The 15,695-nt window shown below is 39.5% G+C and overlaps 1 protein-coding gene across 1 annotated transcript; it reads left to right on the forward strand.

Moving 5' to 3' along the window:
- Positions 1-8,378: 8,378 nt before the first annotated feature.
- Positions 8,379-9,992, forward strand: LOC128544726 (ferritin, middle subunit-like). Its single transcript, XM_053514974.1, has 4 exons — positions 8,379-8,584; positions 8,693-8,839; positions 9,501-9,626; positions 9,726-9,992. Exons 1-4 carry the CDS (start codon positions 8,483-8,485, stop codon positions 9,879-9,881), a joined length of 531 nt encoding a protein of 176 aa, XP_053370949.1. The 5' UTR covers positions 8,379-8,482; the 3' UTR covers positions 9,882-9,992.
- Positions 9,993-15,695: the final 5,703 nt, after the last annotated feature.

A 15,695-nucleotide genomic window follows, 5' to 3' on the forward strand; every position in this document is an offset into this window, starting at 1 on the left:
CTTCTAGTAAAACTACAGAAAAACAACTGTCAGTTTAAAACATTCTAAATGACTAATTCTGTAACTTTTTTTGGTCTTGTTTAACCAATACAAAGTTAATAGTATTCCAAAAATATTAAAATTACATAAAAAATTGTATGAACAGCATGTGGTACTATATTCATTTAAATAATTGTAATTTGATTTTGATTATGGGTTTAACACGGTTAAGGCTAGAAGAAATACAGCTCAATAAAATTAGAGTAAACTATTTTTATTATAAAATAAACAATCCAAAAGTATACATGTTGTACAGTATATGAAAAAAATATCTATTTTTTCATATACAACATATTTATTTTCATCCGAGCTGCAGCTACCCCTGTCTCAGAAAAACACTGCTGGGAGGGGGTGCTGCTGCCTGCAGGTGTGTGTGTGTATATGATGTGCGGGGGGGTGGGGGGTGGGGGTTTTGGGGGGGGGGGGATTCGCTTCAGAACTCCTGACCTGATATTTAGATAAACTATTCTTCAATAAATATATTTGTTTGACAGGGAAGCTGTGCGCAAACAGAAATATATAATATTTTAAAAAAAAAAAAAAAAAAAAAGGACCTTAGAAAAAAGGGCACTTTCTCTCCAGGAATAAAAAGGGCAGGTGCTCAAGCCCCCTTTGATCTCTATGTGTGCACGTGCCTGCTCTAACACCTCAAATAAACAGGACCATCCTTTTTTAGCTGTGTGTGCGTTGGAGACTGGGTGTGTTAATGTGTGTGTGTGTGTGTGTGTGTGTGTGTGTGTGTGTGTGTGTGTGTGTGTGTGTGTGTGTGTGAGAGAGAGAGATGTCTGGCATACACATGGTGACGCTTGAGTTTCCCTGGACCTTAACAGAACACTACCTGGATCTGATTCCTCTCAGCAGATAAAACAAGAACATCAGCATCAAAACCTCCAGCTGTGATCAAAACAAACGCTCCGAAACAGCAGAGTGAAAAATTACACAAGACTATGAAAGCTGATCTCACTACCCTTGAGTGGAACGTCCAGTTCATGTGTGTAAGTGGTTCCTCGTGATCCCAGACCTGCTCTCTTACACTCTCCTGGATCATGTCCATGCCCTCAGTGAAGATGAAACCCTCTATAGATGTGATCCTCTGGTGATTCAGTACATTCAGGTGGTCAGCTGACTTCATTTTATTGCCCCATAACGTTACTGAGTCTAGACCTGAGTAACTGATCAACCCCAGATCATAACACTGTCTCCAGTGGACACTATGCACATTAATTATTACTGATCAATTCATGTCATTTTCATTTAACAACAATAAAGAATGAAGAACGAGAAACATTTTTGTTGGTTTTTGAGCCGGAGAGACAGGGAAGAGACCTGCATTTAACATGAAAAACCTTCAAAAAAGTTATAAACACTCGAGTGGAAGCAGATGAAGCATTGTTTCAGCATAACTGAGAGTCTCTCTCTGTTTCAGAGTTACGTTACTGTGGGAAATACCATCAGTGTTACCTGCTGGAGCCTGTATCAGGTGTAAACGTATAGACTCTCATTCCTGTCATTCAGCAGAGAGAGAAAAACGGGACGAGGAGGAGACGGAGGTGAAGCGTGAGGGGGGACAGATCAGCGTGACGAGTCGACGGTACTCGGTTTATATCCAGTTCCTCCTGCTCATCCCCTCTCTAACCGCTGGCAGAGAACAACACACACACACACACACACACACTGATCCCTAACGAAGCAAAACAAGTCTCACTGCAGAGAGACGCTGGAGTGTGTTCACCAGTAGGCCAACATTCTGCTAGAAATCAAAAGAATAAATAAAATGTACATTTTATCTTGTTTACCGACTTTTCTAGAAAAATTGACAAGTAGTAGAAAAAAACATAGAGTAAAATTTAAAAACATTGCACTAAAAAATTAAATAAAGTACATAATAAATCACATCTATATTATAAACAAACAAACAAATAATTTTTTTTTGTTTACTTCTGTTTCAAGATATTTAGTTCTATTTGGTTCAGTTTGGTTCTGTTTGGGTCCATTAGTTTTATGTTTAGTTTAGTTCTGGTAATTCTGCTGAATTCTGTTTGGTTCTTTTAATGTCTTTTTAGGTCTGTGTAGTTCGCCTGGGTTCAGTCTATTTGGTTCTGTTTGGTTCTTTTTGGTTCTATTTGGTCCTGGTTAGTTATGTAAGGCGATGGTGTGCAGCCTGGTCCTATAATCCACATCAGATGATCAATAATCCCATAAAAGCCTGTAAAGAGAAGGGATTTGGACGAGGGAACCCTCCTAAACCCGTTCCAGAAGGAGTTCCCGTCCACGCACATCCAGGGTGTCTATGGTTACACAAAATATTACGAGCGATTCAAAGAGGAAGTGTGATTCATCTGTAATAAACCACAGACCACAGAGAGAGGGAAACACCGAGGAGACAATTGTTTTATAACAACTCCCTAACCAGCTGTGTGTGTGTGTGTGTGTGTGTGTGTGTGTAGGAAACCTTGCTACAGTACACGCTGCCTTGGTTTCAACACACAATAATACAGCTGATTTTCCACTGAGAGAGTTTAAATTCATTCTCTATGAACGGCTTTAAATTATACAACTCTGCCATAATGGAAAAAGATCATCAGAAAGTAAAGAATCCAAGAGAAACAAACAAACAATGAAATAAACGAGTGGACTTGGTGTAGCGTGATATGGGGTTGACTTTGTGTGTTCATTGGTTTGTTGTTGAAACTGTAGCTAATGTTGATGTACAGCTCGTCTCGCCCTCACCCACATTACAACATTCAGGGAAAAGTAAATGAGAACGTTGTGAGTGTAGAGTGCTGGATAAATATTAGAGGAACCAAAAGTTAAAATGCTAAATGAGTTTAACTCAATGAAAAGAATGCTAGGTGAGTAGAGCGCTAGTTAAATACTAGAATTACTTTAAAACGGACGCTGGGTGAGTAGGAGGGCTAATTAAACACTAGAGTAACAGTAAGTAAGAATGATAAATGAGTTTTAAATGTTAGCATAGTGGAGCGGAGAGCTAGGTAAATGTTAGAATTAGATTTAAAAATGTAAAGAATGTTAGATGTTAGAAGATGTTCATCAAAAACAATAATAATAATCGTCTAATATACATCTAACATTTACATAACCTATCTGATAATCATCCAGCACCTGTATAACACACATTACTCACTCATTATCTGTCAAACCTGTAGCTAATGTTCATCTGATGTACATCTAATGTTCATCTGTCACTCGCAGGACACCCAGCTAAGGCATAAAGATTTTTTTATTTCTGTTGTTTACTTTCGTCTTAGTACATTAAATAGAAAACACAGAAGCTTTCATTAGCTAATAAATGCAAAAAGTGAGAAGTGCAGAGAACACAAGCATTCGATTCACAATACAGAGTTCACCACACGACAATGTGAAGGAATGTGACATGTTGGAATGTGCCGCCACCTAGTGGTCACTCTCACTCACAAAACTGCTGGATCAGTGTTTACGGCTCATCTGCTAATAAACTCACAGCTTTAGAGAGGATGTAAAACTGTCAGAAGCCACTGTAACAGTGTGTGCAGTTTGGGTGTTTGCGGAGAGAATCTAGTATCTAAAATAGTTGAAAGTTTTACTTTAAAATCACTTTAGCTCACTCTACCCCATCATCATCATCTGTAGATAAGTATAAAGACAGTCAGCACTGGTGTTCCTCAGGGATGTGTCCTCTCCCCACTGCTGTTCTCCCTTTATACTAATGACTGCACCTCAAGAAACCAGCTGTTAAACTCCTGAAGCTTGTAGACGACACTACGGTCAGCAGACACGTCCAAGAGTGGAAGAAGGCGGCGTTAGTAGGGCAGATGTCACTAGGCAGATTTGGGATGGCATTGCCCCCCCCCACTCCTGCCTAGACCTAGTCCTGCACACCACCTACATACACTGTTACACCCCTGCATGGAGACGGTGTTCCTTGATGGCAGTGTCCTCTTTCAGCAGGATAATATGCCCTGATACGCCACACGCCACACACAGTTCAGGAACGGTTTAAAAAACGTGACAAAGAGTTCCAGGTTTCGACTCCATGTTCTCTAGATCTCAAGACAATTGAGATGTGCTGGAGAAACACGTCTGATTCATAGAGGCCCGTCCTTACACACTTACAGGATATGAAGGACCTGCTGTGAAGTTTTCTTGTCTTGATGTCTGTCAGGTACCAGATCAGGCAAGCACACCCGAAGGAAACACATTTACTTAATTTAATTGTAATTGATAAATAACAAGTGAATTTGTTTATTTATCCTGAACCTTATATTAGGATATATAGCCCTGCCTCCATCTCTGAGACTGACAGAAGGAGAGGCCCCGCCTCCTTGCCTAGAAATTGGTTGAGGTGTTTAAAATGTTGTGTCTTTTTTACACTTAAGGGTAAAATATGATCTGTTTCACAGAGGACTAAAAAAAAGATTTTATGCCATGATACAGAGAAGTAAACCGGGCAAATATCTATTTTATTTGTTCTGCTGTAATCTGAGTGGTAGCTCACTGTACTGATATTATAACTATAAAACATTAGAACTAGTAAACAAACATGAGTAAAAAAAGAATTTACATAAGCCCTGAACCTAATGCTGGATACATTTCATAATAACTTTATATTATATTATATTATATTATATTATATTATATTATATTATATTATATTATATTATATTATATTATATTATATTATATCGAATTAGATTATATCGGATTAGATTAGAGTCAGCTTTATTGTCATTGTGCAGAGTACATGTACACAGCCAGTGAAATGCACTTAGCGTCTTACCAGAAGTGCACATGTGGCCTATTTACTATAAATAAGAGTGCAGATAGATGATGTTTTGAGGGTGATGTGTACTGGGGTATTGGTGGTGTATGCACAGAAGGTTCAGGTAACAGTATTATAAATAGGATACACGTGGCAAAAATAAAGATGGATGTAAAAGCTGTGGTGAAGACATTGTAAAGAATATAACATGCAGAACAGGATATACAGATGTACAACAGGGCGGCACTGACTATAGGGGTAAAGATGTAATTGCCTGTATGAGTGAGTGGGGTGGCACATTTGGGGCAGTTCCTGGAAAAAATAATTCAGGCAAATTATTATACAGATTTAAGGGTGGTAAAAAGTCTAACAATGCTTTAATCCACTATAATAAGTTTTTATTTTTACAGGTTTGGAAGCTGGTTTGAGAAAAAAAAGGTGTTTTGTGGCCCAGTCCCCCAACTTCTATTTTATAACACTTGAAAATCATGGGTTGCAATAGATGTTGAAGATGTTGGGCCAGCTTCCCACTGTTTCTACCACCTTTCCTTCAGTCTCTGTTTAATTATACTCATTGCTTTTCATTTGAATTTTTTATTTTCTTTGTTATAATCTTTATTAATGTGTCTATTCTACTGTAAGAATTTTGTGATGTAAGCTGGTTAGTGATGCACTTGAGTCTTAACCAACAACTGTCCTTGGGTTAGGGTTAACCCTAACCCTAACCCTATTGGCTTCACAGGGAGCCAATGGAGTGAAGATAAGATAGGGGTGATGTGCTCATATCTTCTGGTTCTAGTGAGGACTCTCGCTGCTGCATTCTGGACTAGCTGAAGCTTGTTTATGCATCTAGCTGAACAACCAGACAGTAAGGCATTACAATAGTCCAACCTAGAGGTGATAAAAGCATGAACTAGTTTTTCTGCGTCGTTTAGCGACAATAAATTTCTTATTCTGGCAATATTTCTGAGGTGAAAGAATGCTATCCTGGTAATATTATCTACATGAGCTTCAAATGAAAGGCTGGAATCAATAATCACACCGAGGTCTTTCACTGTTGCATTTGATGGAACAGAAAGGCCATCTAAAGTTACGGTGTGATCTAAAATTTTACTCCTAGCTGTATGCGGTCCTATGACTAGAACTTCTGTCTTATCCGGATTAAGCAGAAGGAAGTTAATTAGCATCCAATTTCTTATGTCCTGCACACATTGCTCAATTTTAGTAAGCTGGTTTTTCTCATCAGGTTTTGCTGAGACATATAACTGTGTATCGTCAGCATAACAATGAAAACTAATACCATGCTTATGGATTATGTTGCCCAGAGGAAGCATGTAAAGGGAAGATATAAAGATGTAAAGACTTTAAGATTGAGTTCAGGACCTCTGGATGCCATACGACCTTGTTGAGTTCTCTGATGCATCCGTGTAGATTTGAATGTAGCCGTAGTAACTCTTTCTATAAGCCTCTATGTTATGTGGGTCTAAATAAAATTATGTATCTTTCTTTTTTCTGTCCAATAATGTAAAGTCTACAATGGCGCCTCCACTGTTATATTTTTGGCAAAGGCAAAAATGGACTTTTAAACTGATCCATTCCTAGTTCTGTTGCATTCTACTCCACTTTCCATGCAAACCTTTGTGATTCTTTCTGCTCCTTTTCTGAATGAGGTTTTAAGATGCTGGATGATTTCAGTTATTTCCCTGTAAATTCATTGTCTTTGTTTTCCCAACTGAACATTTAAAGCCCCATTTATTGCTTCCCATTCCTGTTTACCATCAAATCCAAATTTCCACTTGTCCTTCAGATTGTCTGCAAAAAGAGAACTTCTCATTCTGTTCTCTATTTTCACAAACACATCATTTATCATAATTGAGAATAATAACAGTCTCGCATTGCTGCATCGTGGAATTCCTTTTTCCACCACAAAATTCCCCAAGTAGTTCTTTCCTATTCTTACTTGAATATGTCCATGCTGATTAAAAGTCCTTGATCTGCCTAAACATTCGTCCTTTAATGCCTTATTTATATAGCTCAATTAACAAACCTTTTATTCACATCATGTTTCTGTTCAATATGAAAATGAGACTGCTGCTAAACTTTACTTATTAGCCTGTGTGTTCTTGCCTCATGCTATCTTTTCCTGGCTCGTGTATCAGAACAATAACTGCTTCTCTCCAGCTGCGTGGCAGTTTTCCATTCTCTCGTACTTTATTGTAAAGCTCCAGGAAAATGTCTGGATAAATGACTGAGATGGCTCATCATTGTCTAACACATCTGGTCCTCTGGTGTCCCTGAGATTCTGATTCAGTTCTGTGTTTATAGATGGAATACTTAGTAAATCATCAGCGTGTTCATCAATGCTTGTGTGAAACATCAGCTCACAAGCAACAGCTCACAGTGTCATGACAACGGTAACATCAGTCCACCCACTCCTGCTCACGAAAAGGTTTTAGACCTGCACGAGGGAGTGAAGAGTGCCATGTCACGCTCTCATAGACACTATGAGGATATCTGATGTCCCTGTGCGAAGTGCAAGATCTCAACCTCTGATCAAGTTTCCCACATCATGATGTTCATCACATCATCAAGTCATCAGATAATCTCTCTGTAGCATTAACATTCATTTATTATTGAGAAGGGAAGGTGTCTCAGGACCATGGACACACCTTTACCGCGCCAGAGGATCAAACGACATAACTGTAAACTTCACAAGCGCAAAGGATCCAAAGGTCCAAATGAAACTCTCACATACATGCAATAAGAGAGCAGGAATCGCATGAATGTAGTGTGTGTTATTTCTGCGCTGTTCATCAAAACACAAACACTACGAATATAAGTTTAGTTGACAAAATCATTATGAACGTCATTTACAATGGACGTTTATGGAAGAATATTTTTTTACCAAAATACATTTACACATAATTTAAATATCTTTGTTCTTCAAACTTAAAAGTATTTATTTGTAAAGCGTATCCATGTGATGGGCTCAGCGGGAATGCACTGCTGAATCAGCATTTTCCGTCAGGGCTCATTTTTACCTCGTCATCGTCCCAGGAGTCTCACCGTGTCACACAAACCTTCAGCAAACGTCATGATTACTGTCTACAATCCTGTACCGTTCACATGGAAATGTTATTATTTAAAATGTTATTACAGAAAACTGGGCTGCATCAGTCAGGATGTTGATTGACAGGTGAACAAATCAACACTGCAGATAATTGGCTCTTTACATATATTTAATGTAATTGTCAATAAAAGCCTTTGAAATACCTTTAATTGTACTTCACTATACCAGAGTAACATCTGACACAAAGGCCTAAAAACAATAACGCAGAAACTATTGTGAAAAATTCATATTTATGTCATTCTCAAAATTTTTTGGCCCCCGCTGTATGTGAATAGAGATTTATAAAACAGCAGCTCCGTTATAAAACTGCTGTGTCACGATTCATTAAGTGGGAAACATTAGCTGACTTCAGCAGGTTGGTTGGGATGGGCCGGTCTGGCAACAGTGTATAAATAAGAATGCTGTTGGCTCTGTGTACAGATCTGTACAGACTGGAGAGAGGTTCTCGCTTCAACAGTGATTGGACGGAACTTCTTGTTCGGCTCGCTCTATTTATTATAAAGTTTAATTTTCTATTTTTGGTTTGTTTAATAAAACAATAAAACCAGCTGAAAATGGAGACTCAGATCCGTCAGAACTACCACCGCGACTGCGAAGCCGCCATTAACAAGATGATAAACATGGAGCTTTACGCCTCCTACACCTACACCTCCATGGTAAGGAGCTCAGTGTGGACTGATGTGCTGGGATTCGAGCTGGACAGCTGACTGACTGTGTGTGTTTTATAGCTTGTTGTTAATAATACTGTTATTATTTTACCTCAGGCTTATTACTTTACTCGCGATGACGTCGCGCTCGAGGGCTTCGCGCATTTCTTCAAAGAGAACGCGCACGAGGAGCGCGAGCACGCCGAGAAGTTCATGTCGCTCCAGAACAAGAGAGGCGGCCGCATTTTCCTCCAGGACGTCAAGGTACCGACACACCTGCGGCAGTTACTGTATTGACTCACGCATACAGTAGACACGTGCACACACAATGTTCTAGGTTCTCAGACACAAACCTGTCTCCTTGAACCCCCAGGGTCCAGGTTCGATTCTCACCTTCGGGTCTGTGTGCATGGAGTTTTCATTTTCTCCTTGTGCTTGGTGGGTTTCCACCGGGTTCTTTGGTTTCCTCCGCCGTTCCCTAGAATTGTCCTGTAGCGTGTAAATGTTTGTGAATGTTGACTGGAGGTCCTACCATGGTTGTAATAATGAGAATAAAAACAACAGTCACTATTGGTCTCTACGGTCCCTAGCTGGACTACAGAGGTTCCAAGATGGATAAATGGATCTATATATCTAAACCTGGTGTTTAATATTAAATGTCTAGTACATGAACATGTATAATTACTGGCATATACATTTAAGAACCATATACATCTTGGACCATAACTTGCAACTAACACTTTACACGAGCCAGTGTGTAATAACCACAGTGCATCTGCTGCGGAGTGTTTACTAATGAACTACCACTAACCACCACACGGTGTCTATCCTTAGTGTGCAAGTTATTTTTGTAGTGTAAATGTTTGATTGTGAATACAGAAGGATCATGCATGTGTGTGTGTGTGTGTGTGTGTGTGTGTTTAAGAAACCGGAGCGTGATGAGTGGGGCAATGGACTGGAGGCCATGCAGTGCGCTCTGGAGCTGGAGAAGAAGGTGAACCAGGCTCTGCTGGACCTGCACAAACTCGCCACTGATAAAGGAGATCCTCATGTGAGTTACAGCTTAAAGAGAACCTTTATTAAACTGAATGCTAACTGTTGGCTGTTAGGATATAATTATTTCTCACACACTTTCCTCTTTACTGTCCAGCTGTGTGACTTCCTGGAGACTCACTACCTGAACGAGCAGGTGGAGACCATCAAGAAACTGGGTGACCACATCACCAACCTCACCAAGATGGGTGCTGCCAACGACCGCATGGCCGAGTACCTGTTTGATAAACACACCCTGGGAGAGAAGAGTTAAACCTGCCTCCACACTGATCAGCAGAACCTCCATCATCAAACCTAATGAGATTTAGTGTGCAGTAATGTGTGTGTGTGTGTGAGTAGAACCTGCACTAGTGTAATGTCTGTAATCTCTCATCCTGTGTGGAGGATTAAACACTCAACAGTAAATAAACATTTTGAGCTTTTTGAGTTGGTGGTTGTTTAATTTATTCAGTTGCACTAATCAGATGTGAAAAATCCTCTAGAGGGAGTATACCAAACAGGCCAAATTAACGAGCTTCCTGTCGAGTAAAGCCCATGACATGCAATATGAAAGGTGTTCAGCTCAATGAGATTTAAATGTCTACCAGGTCTCACATGTACACGTGCATGTGTGTATGAGCTATACAGCAAAATCTCATGTGACAGACACACACATGGCCCAGCCGCTCAGGAATCCTAATGGCAGCAGATGCCAACCTGTCTGCTGATTTTCATGAGTTTTTGAGCATGTTAAGACCCCAAATAGTCCCGGATGCTGTAAAAAAACAAATATTCCTTAGAAGAACAAGAGGGCCCTCTACACACTGATGTAATAGGGCTGATGTGCTCTGCCAGCTACAGGACTTCATCACATGCGACAGTTTATATCTGTTTTTTATCAGCACAAGGTAAATGTCCCAGAGTTTATGTAGTTTACCATTAAGTACATAGTTTTCGGTATATACTGTCATTTATTGGGAAAGGCTTTATTGCACATACTTTGTGCACACTTAAGGTTTTATCTTAACACACTTCAGGTATATTTCTGTAGCTTTCGCAACAACTAGAATTCTCATGGCAGGTTTAACCAGGGGGAACAGAATCTGTGCATAAAATGGTTTTACACTCAGGTGTTTGGCACAAAAAAAATTTGTGCCCCCATCAATCATGCAGCCCAAATAAGTAATTATTCCTCACACACCTTCCTCTTCACTGTCCATCAGCTGTGTGACTTCCTGCAGTTTCAATACCTGATTTATCAAGTGGGTACAATCAAGGAACTGGGTGACCACATCACCAACCTCACCAGGATGGGGGCTGCCAACGACCGCATGGCCGAGTACCTGTTTGATAAACACACCCTGGGACAGGAGAGTTAAACCTGCCTCCACACTGATCAGCAGAACCTCCATCATCAAACCTAATGAGAGTTAGTGTGCAGTAATGTGTGTGTGTGTGTGTGTGTGTGTGTGTAGGCCTGCAGCTTGGAGTAGAGTCTGGAGTGCAAACCTGATTCCAAAAAAGTTGGGACACAAATTATAAATAAAAAAAGAACGCAATGATGTGGAAGTTTTAAATTTCAATATTTCATTCAGAATACAACATAGATCATTTTAAGGGAAAAATACGTTGATTTTAAATTTCATGGCATCAACACATCTCAAAAAAGTTGGGACAAGGCCATGTTTACCCCTGTGGGGAATCCCCTCTTCTTTTTATATCAGTCTGTAAACGTCTGGAGACTGAGGAGACAAGTGGCTCAAGTTTAGGAATAGGAATGTCGTCCACTTCTTGTCTAATACAGGCTTCTAGTTGTTCCACTGTCTTAGGTCTTCCTCTTTATGATGCGCCATATGTTGGGTGAAAGATCTGGACTGCAGTCTGGCCATTTCAGTACCGGATCCTTCTCCTACGCAGACATGATGTTGTAATTAATGCAGTATGTGGTCTGGCATTGTCATGTTGGAAAAAGCAAGGTCTTTCTGAAAAAGACGACGTCTGGATGGGGGCATATGTTGTTCTAGAACTTGGATGTACCTTTCAGCTTTGATGGTGCCTTTCCAGATGTGTAAGCTGCCCATGCCACACACACTCATGCAACCTCAGACCATCAGAGATGCAGGCTTCTGAACTGAGCGTTGATAACAACTTGGGTTGTCCTTGTCCTCTTTAGTCCGGATGACATGGCGTCCCAGTTTTCCAACGAGTTTCCCAGAATTTTTATTTGTCTGACCACAGAACAGTTTTCCACTTTGCCACAGTCCATTTTAAATGAGCCTTGGCCCAGAGAAAACGCCTGCGCTTCTGGATTATGATTAGAGATGGCTTCTTTTTAGACCTATAGAGTTTTATCCGGCAACAGCGAATGGCCCGGTGGATTGTGTTCACCGACAATGTTTTCTGGACGTATCCCTGAGCCTATGTTGTGATTTCCATTACAGTAGCACTCTAATGTTACTGGGCTGAAGATCACGGGCATCCAGTATGGTCTTCCGGCCTTGACCCCTAGGCACAGAGATTGCTTCTCTAAAACTTTGGATGATAATATACACTGTAGATGATGATAACTTCAAACTCTTTGCAATTTTTTTCTGAGAAACTCCTTTCTGATATTGCGCCAATATTTTTCACCGCACCATTGGGGGAATTGGTGATCCTCTTGACTTCTGAGAGACACTGCCACTCTGAGAGGCTCTTTTTATACCCAATCATGTTGCCAATTGACCTATTAAGTTGCAAATTTGTCCTCCAGCTGATTCTTATATGCTTTTTATTATATTTAACTTTTCCGGCCTCTTACTGCTACCCGTCCCAACCTTTGTGGAATGTGTAGCTCTCATTAAAACCAAAAATGAGCCAATATTTGGCATGACATTTCAAAATGTCTCACTTTCAACATCTGATATGTTATCTATGTTGTATTCTAAATAAAATATAAAAATTTGAAACTTCCACTTCATTGCATTCTGTTTTTACTTACAATTTTTAGTGTCCCAACTTTTTTGGAATCAGGTTTGTCGTTTCCTGTCTGTCCTGTCTATGAAGGAGTAAACACTAAAGAATAAATTTCCAATTTTCAGCTGGACACACTGTGTGCAACCACCCCCCCCCCCCCCTCCCACACACACAGATTGTTATTCTAATCATAGTGGGCTTCCATGCAAGTACCAGCCCCCCAGCAGTGCCTCCTTAGTACCAGCCCCCAAAGCCAAGGTAGAATGGGGTGGTAGCATCAGGATGGCATCTGGTGTAAAACCTGTGCCAAGGTGTTTGTGGATCAGATGGTTGATGGGAGCAGCTGAAAGAGTGACCTATGGAGTAGTGGTAATAATAGCCTGCCACTAACCACCACAAGATGGCGCTGATTCCTTTGTGTAATTTATGTACAGTATAATAATCTACAGGTGGCACGGTGGTGTAGTGGTTACCATACTAGTGGTTAGTATGTTTTTCTTTGGTCTATATCATTGTGTAATTATAAAACTTGTTTGATGATCTTGATCAAATATGTAAAAAAAACATCAGGGAACTTTTTCACAACACTCTGAGTAGCAACAATTTGTTTTAACTAATTTAGTTAGTAAGTAATTAATTAATTCCCTAGAATTATAATAAAATCTGTCAGTTAATGTATAAATGATATACAGTGCATCTGGAAAGTATTCCCAGCACATCACTTGTTCCACATTTTGTTATGCCACAGTCTTATTCTAAAATTGATTACATTTATTTTTTTCCCTCAGAATTCTACACACAACATTTCATAATGACAACATGAAAAAAGTTTACTTGAGACTTTTGCAAATTTATTAAAAATAAAAAAAAAACTGAGAAAGCACATGTACATAAGTATTCACAGGGGACAGTTCATGTCAGAAGGACGGGATAATCAGGCCTATATGGTCGAGTGGCCAGACGGAAGCCACTCCTTAGTAAAAGGCACATGGCAGCCCACCTGGAGTTTGCCAAAAAGCACCTGAAGGACTCTAAGACCATGAGAAACTAAATTCTCAGGTCTGATGAGACTCCCTAGCCACTCTACCACTCTAAATATTTCTGTAACCTTCCCTAGATTTGTGCCTCGAGACAATCCCCAGATAGCACGGGTACGTCGCGGAGACGTCTCCTAAAGAGCGAATCATCTGATAAACATCGCGTTCGTTTTTTTATAGTCGTATTTTGATCGTCTGTAGATCGCCTGTTTGAGCTGTTAAATGATACATCGTCTTTACATCTATACGACGTCTATACCACGTATCTTTATCATCCGAAGTTTGCTGGTATGTGGACGAAAGCTGCAGCATCAGCTATAACTTGAATGATTTAAGGAAAAATATGTGAATTTTTATTTTTTTTTAAATCCAAATATTGTACTAGAACGTATAGTCCAATGCCTTAACCACTCAGCTACCCCTGACCCCTGTACTAAAATGTAACATGTGTTTTTTGGTACATAATAATTTCATATTTCCAAGATAAATGTGAATAAATTATGTTGTATTTGCATGAAATTCAACAACTTAACATGTATTAGATTCAATCATGTTGAGATAAACCAAAGAGGAAGCAGGAATTAATTCCCATCGTTTTAAATAGAAACGAAATACTGAACATAAATGTCACCTGCTGTTTAGCGATGTTTAGTCACGTGCCTAATCTGCGGTTCGGTTCTGGTTTCGGTCTGTTCTCATGAGTTGTGAAGTAAGAGGAACAAAGTATAAATATTGTTCATTTGATAAATTAGGTATTATAAATTTTAATTGAATCTATCTCTGTATTTTTTCACAGGAGTTTGTGAGTGAAAGTGTCCTGTCTGCATCTGACTTCAGGAGTTTCCTGACCAACCGTCTCTAACGGTCATATTTAATCTCATAGACGTCTCCGCAACGTGTGTGTGCTATCTGGGTCCTGTCTCGGAGGTCTACAGACAATTCCTTTGACTTCATGCTTGGTTTGTGCATGATCAGGGGAACAGGATGATCAGGGGAACAGGATGATCAGGGGAACAGGATGATCAGGGGAACAGGATGATCAGGGGAACAGGATGCACCTAGGCTCAATTTTGAGCTTCATTGTGAATACTTATGTACATGTGCTTTCTCAATTTTTTAATTTTTAATAAATTTGCAAAAATCTCAAGTAAATCTTTTTCATGTTGTCATTATGGGATGTTGTGTGTAGAATTCTAAGGAAAAACATTAATTAATTTAATCCACTTTAGAATAAGATGTCCTCCAGCTGATTCTTATATGCTTTTTATTATATTTAACTTTTCCGGCCTCTTACTGCTACCCGTCCCAACCTTTGTGGAATGTGTAGCTCTCATTAAAACCAAAAATGAGCCAATATTTGGCATGACATTTCAAAATGTCTCACTTTCAACATCTGATATGTTATCTATGTTGTATTCTAAATAAAATATAAAAATTTGAAACTTCCACTTCATTGCATTCTGTTTTTACTTACAATTTTTAGTGTCCCAACTTTTTTGGAGGCTGTGATAACAAAATGTGGAAAAAGTGATGCGCTGGGAATACTGTCCGGATGCACTCTATATGGAAATATTTCCATAAATATAAATGTATTCTGACTGAAATGTATTGACATTTATTTACTGAATGAAATGAGTTGTTTAAAAGTATCCACAATGTTTGTGAAAGTTCACATTTTGGAGAGCAGAAGCAGCTGTTAATGTGAAAAAAGTCACGCTGTCAGGCTAACAGGGGTTAGACACTGTTGTAGCTGTTGGCAATAGCAATGAATCACGGAGACATCGATGTCTGGGAGCTCATTATCCCGCGAATAGAGGAGGAACTTAACCGCTGTATGAATGTATGTGTACGATTAGTGAAAGCATCTCAATACGCAGCTCGATCGTTTTCTGCTTTGTGGCAATTTTTGTGGATTTTGTTCATGTACAAATTGTTTGGAATAAATATGTTTTAAATAACTCTACTCATTAAACCTTTATGCTAAAGGTCTTTATTTGTGAAGCGTATCTATCTGATGGACGCTGAATCAGCATTTTCCATCAGGGCTCATATTTACCTCGTCATTGTCCCAGGAGTCTCACAGCATTAAAGAAACT

The sequence above is a fragment of the Clarias gariepinus genome, chromosome 16 (genome assembly GCF_024256425.1).
Source record: "Clarias gariepinus isolate MV-2021 ecotype Netherlands chromosome 16, CGAR_prim_01v2, whole genome shotgun sequence".
In the NCBI taxonomy this organism is placed as follows: domain Eukaryota; kingdom Metazoa; phylum Chordata; class Actinopteri; order Siluriformes; family Clariidae; genus Clarias; species Clarias gariepinus.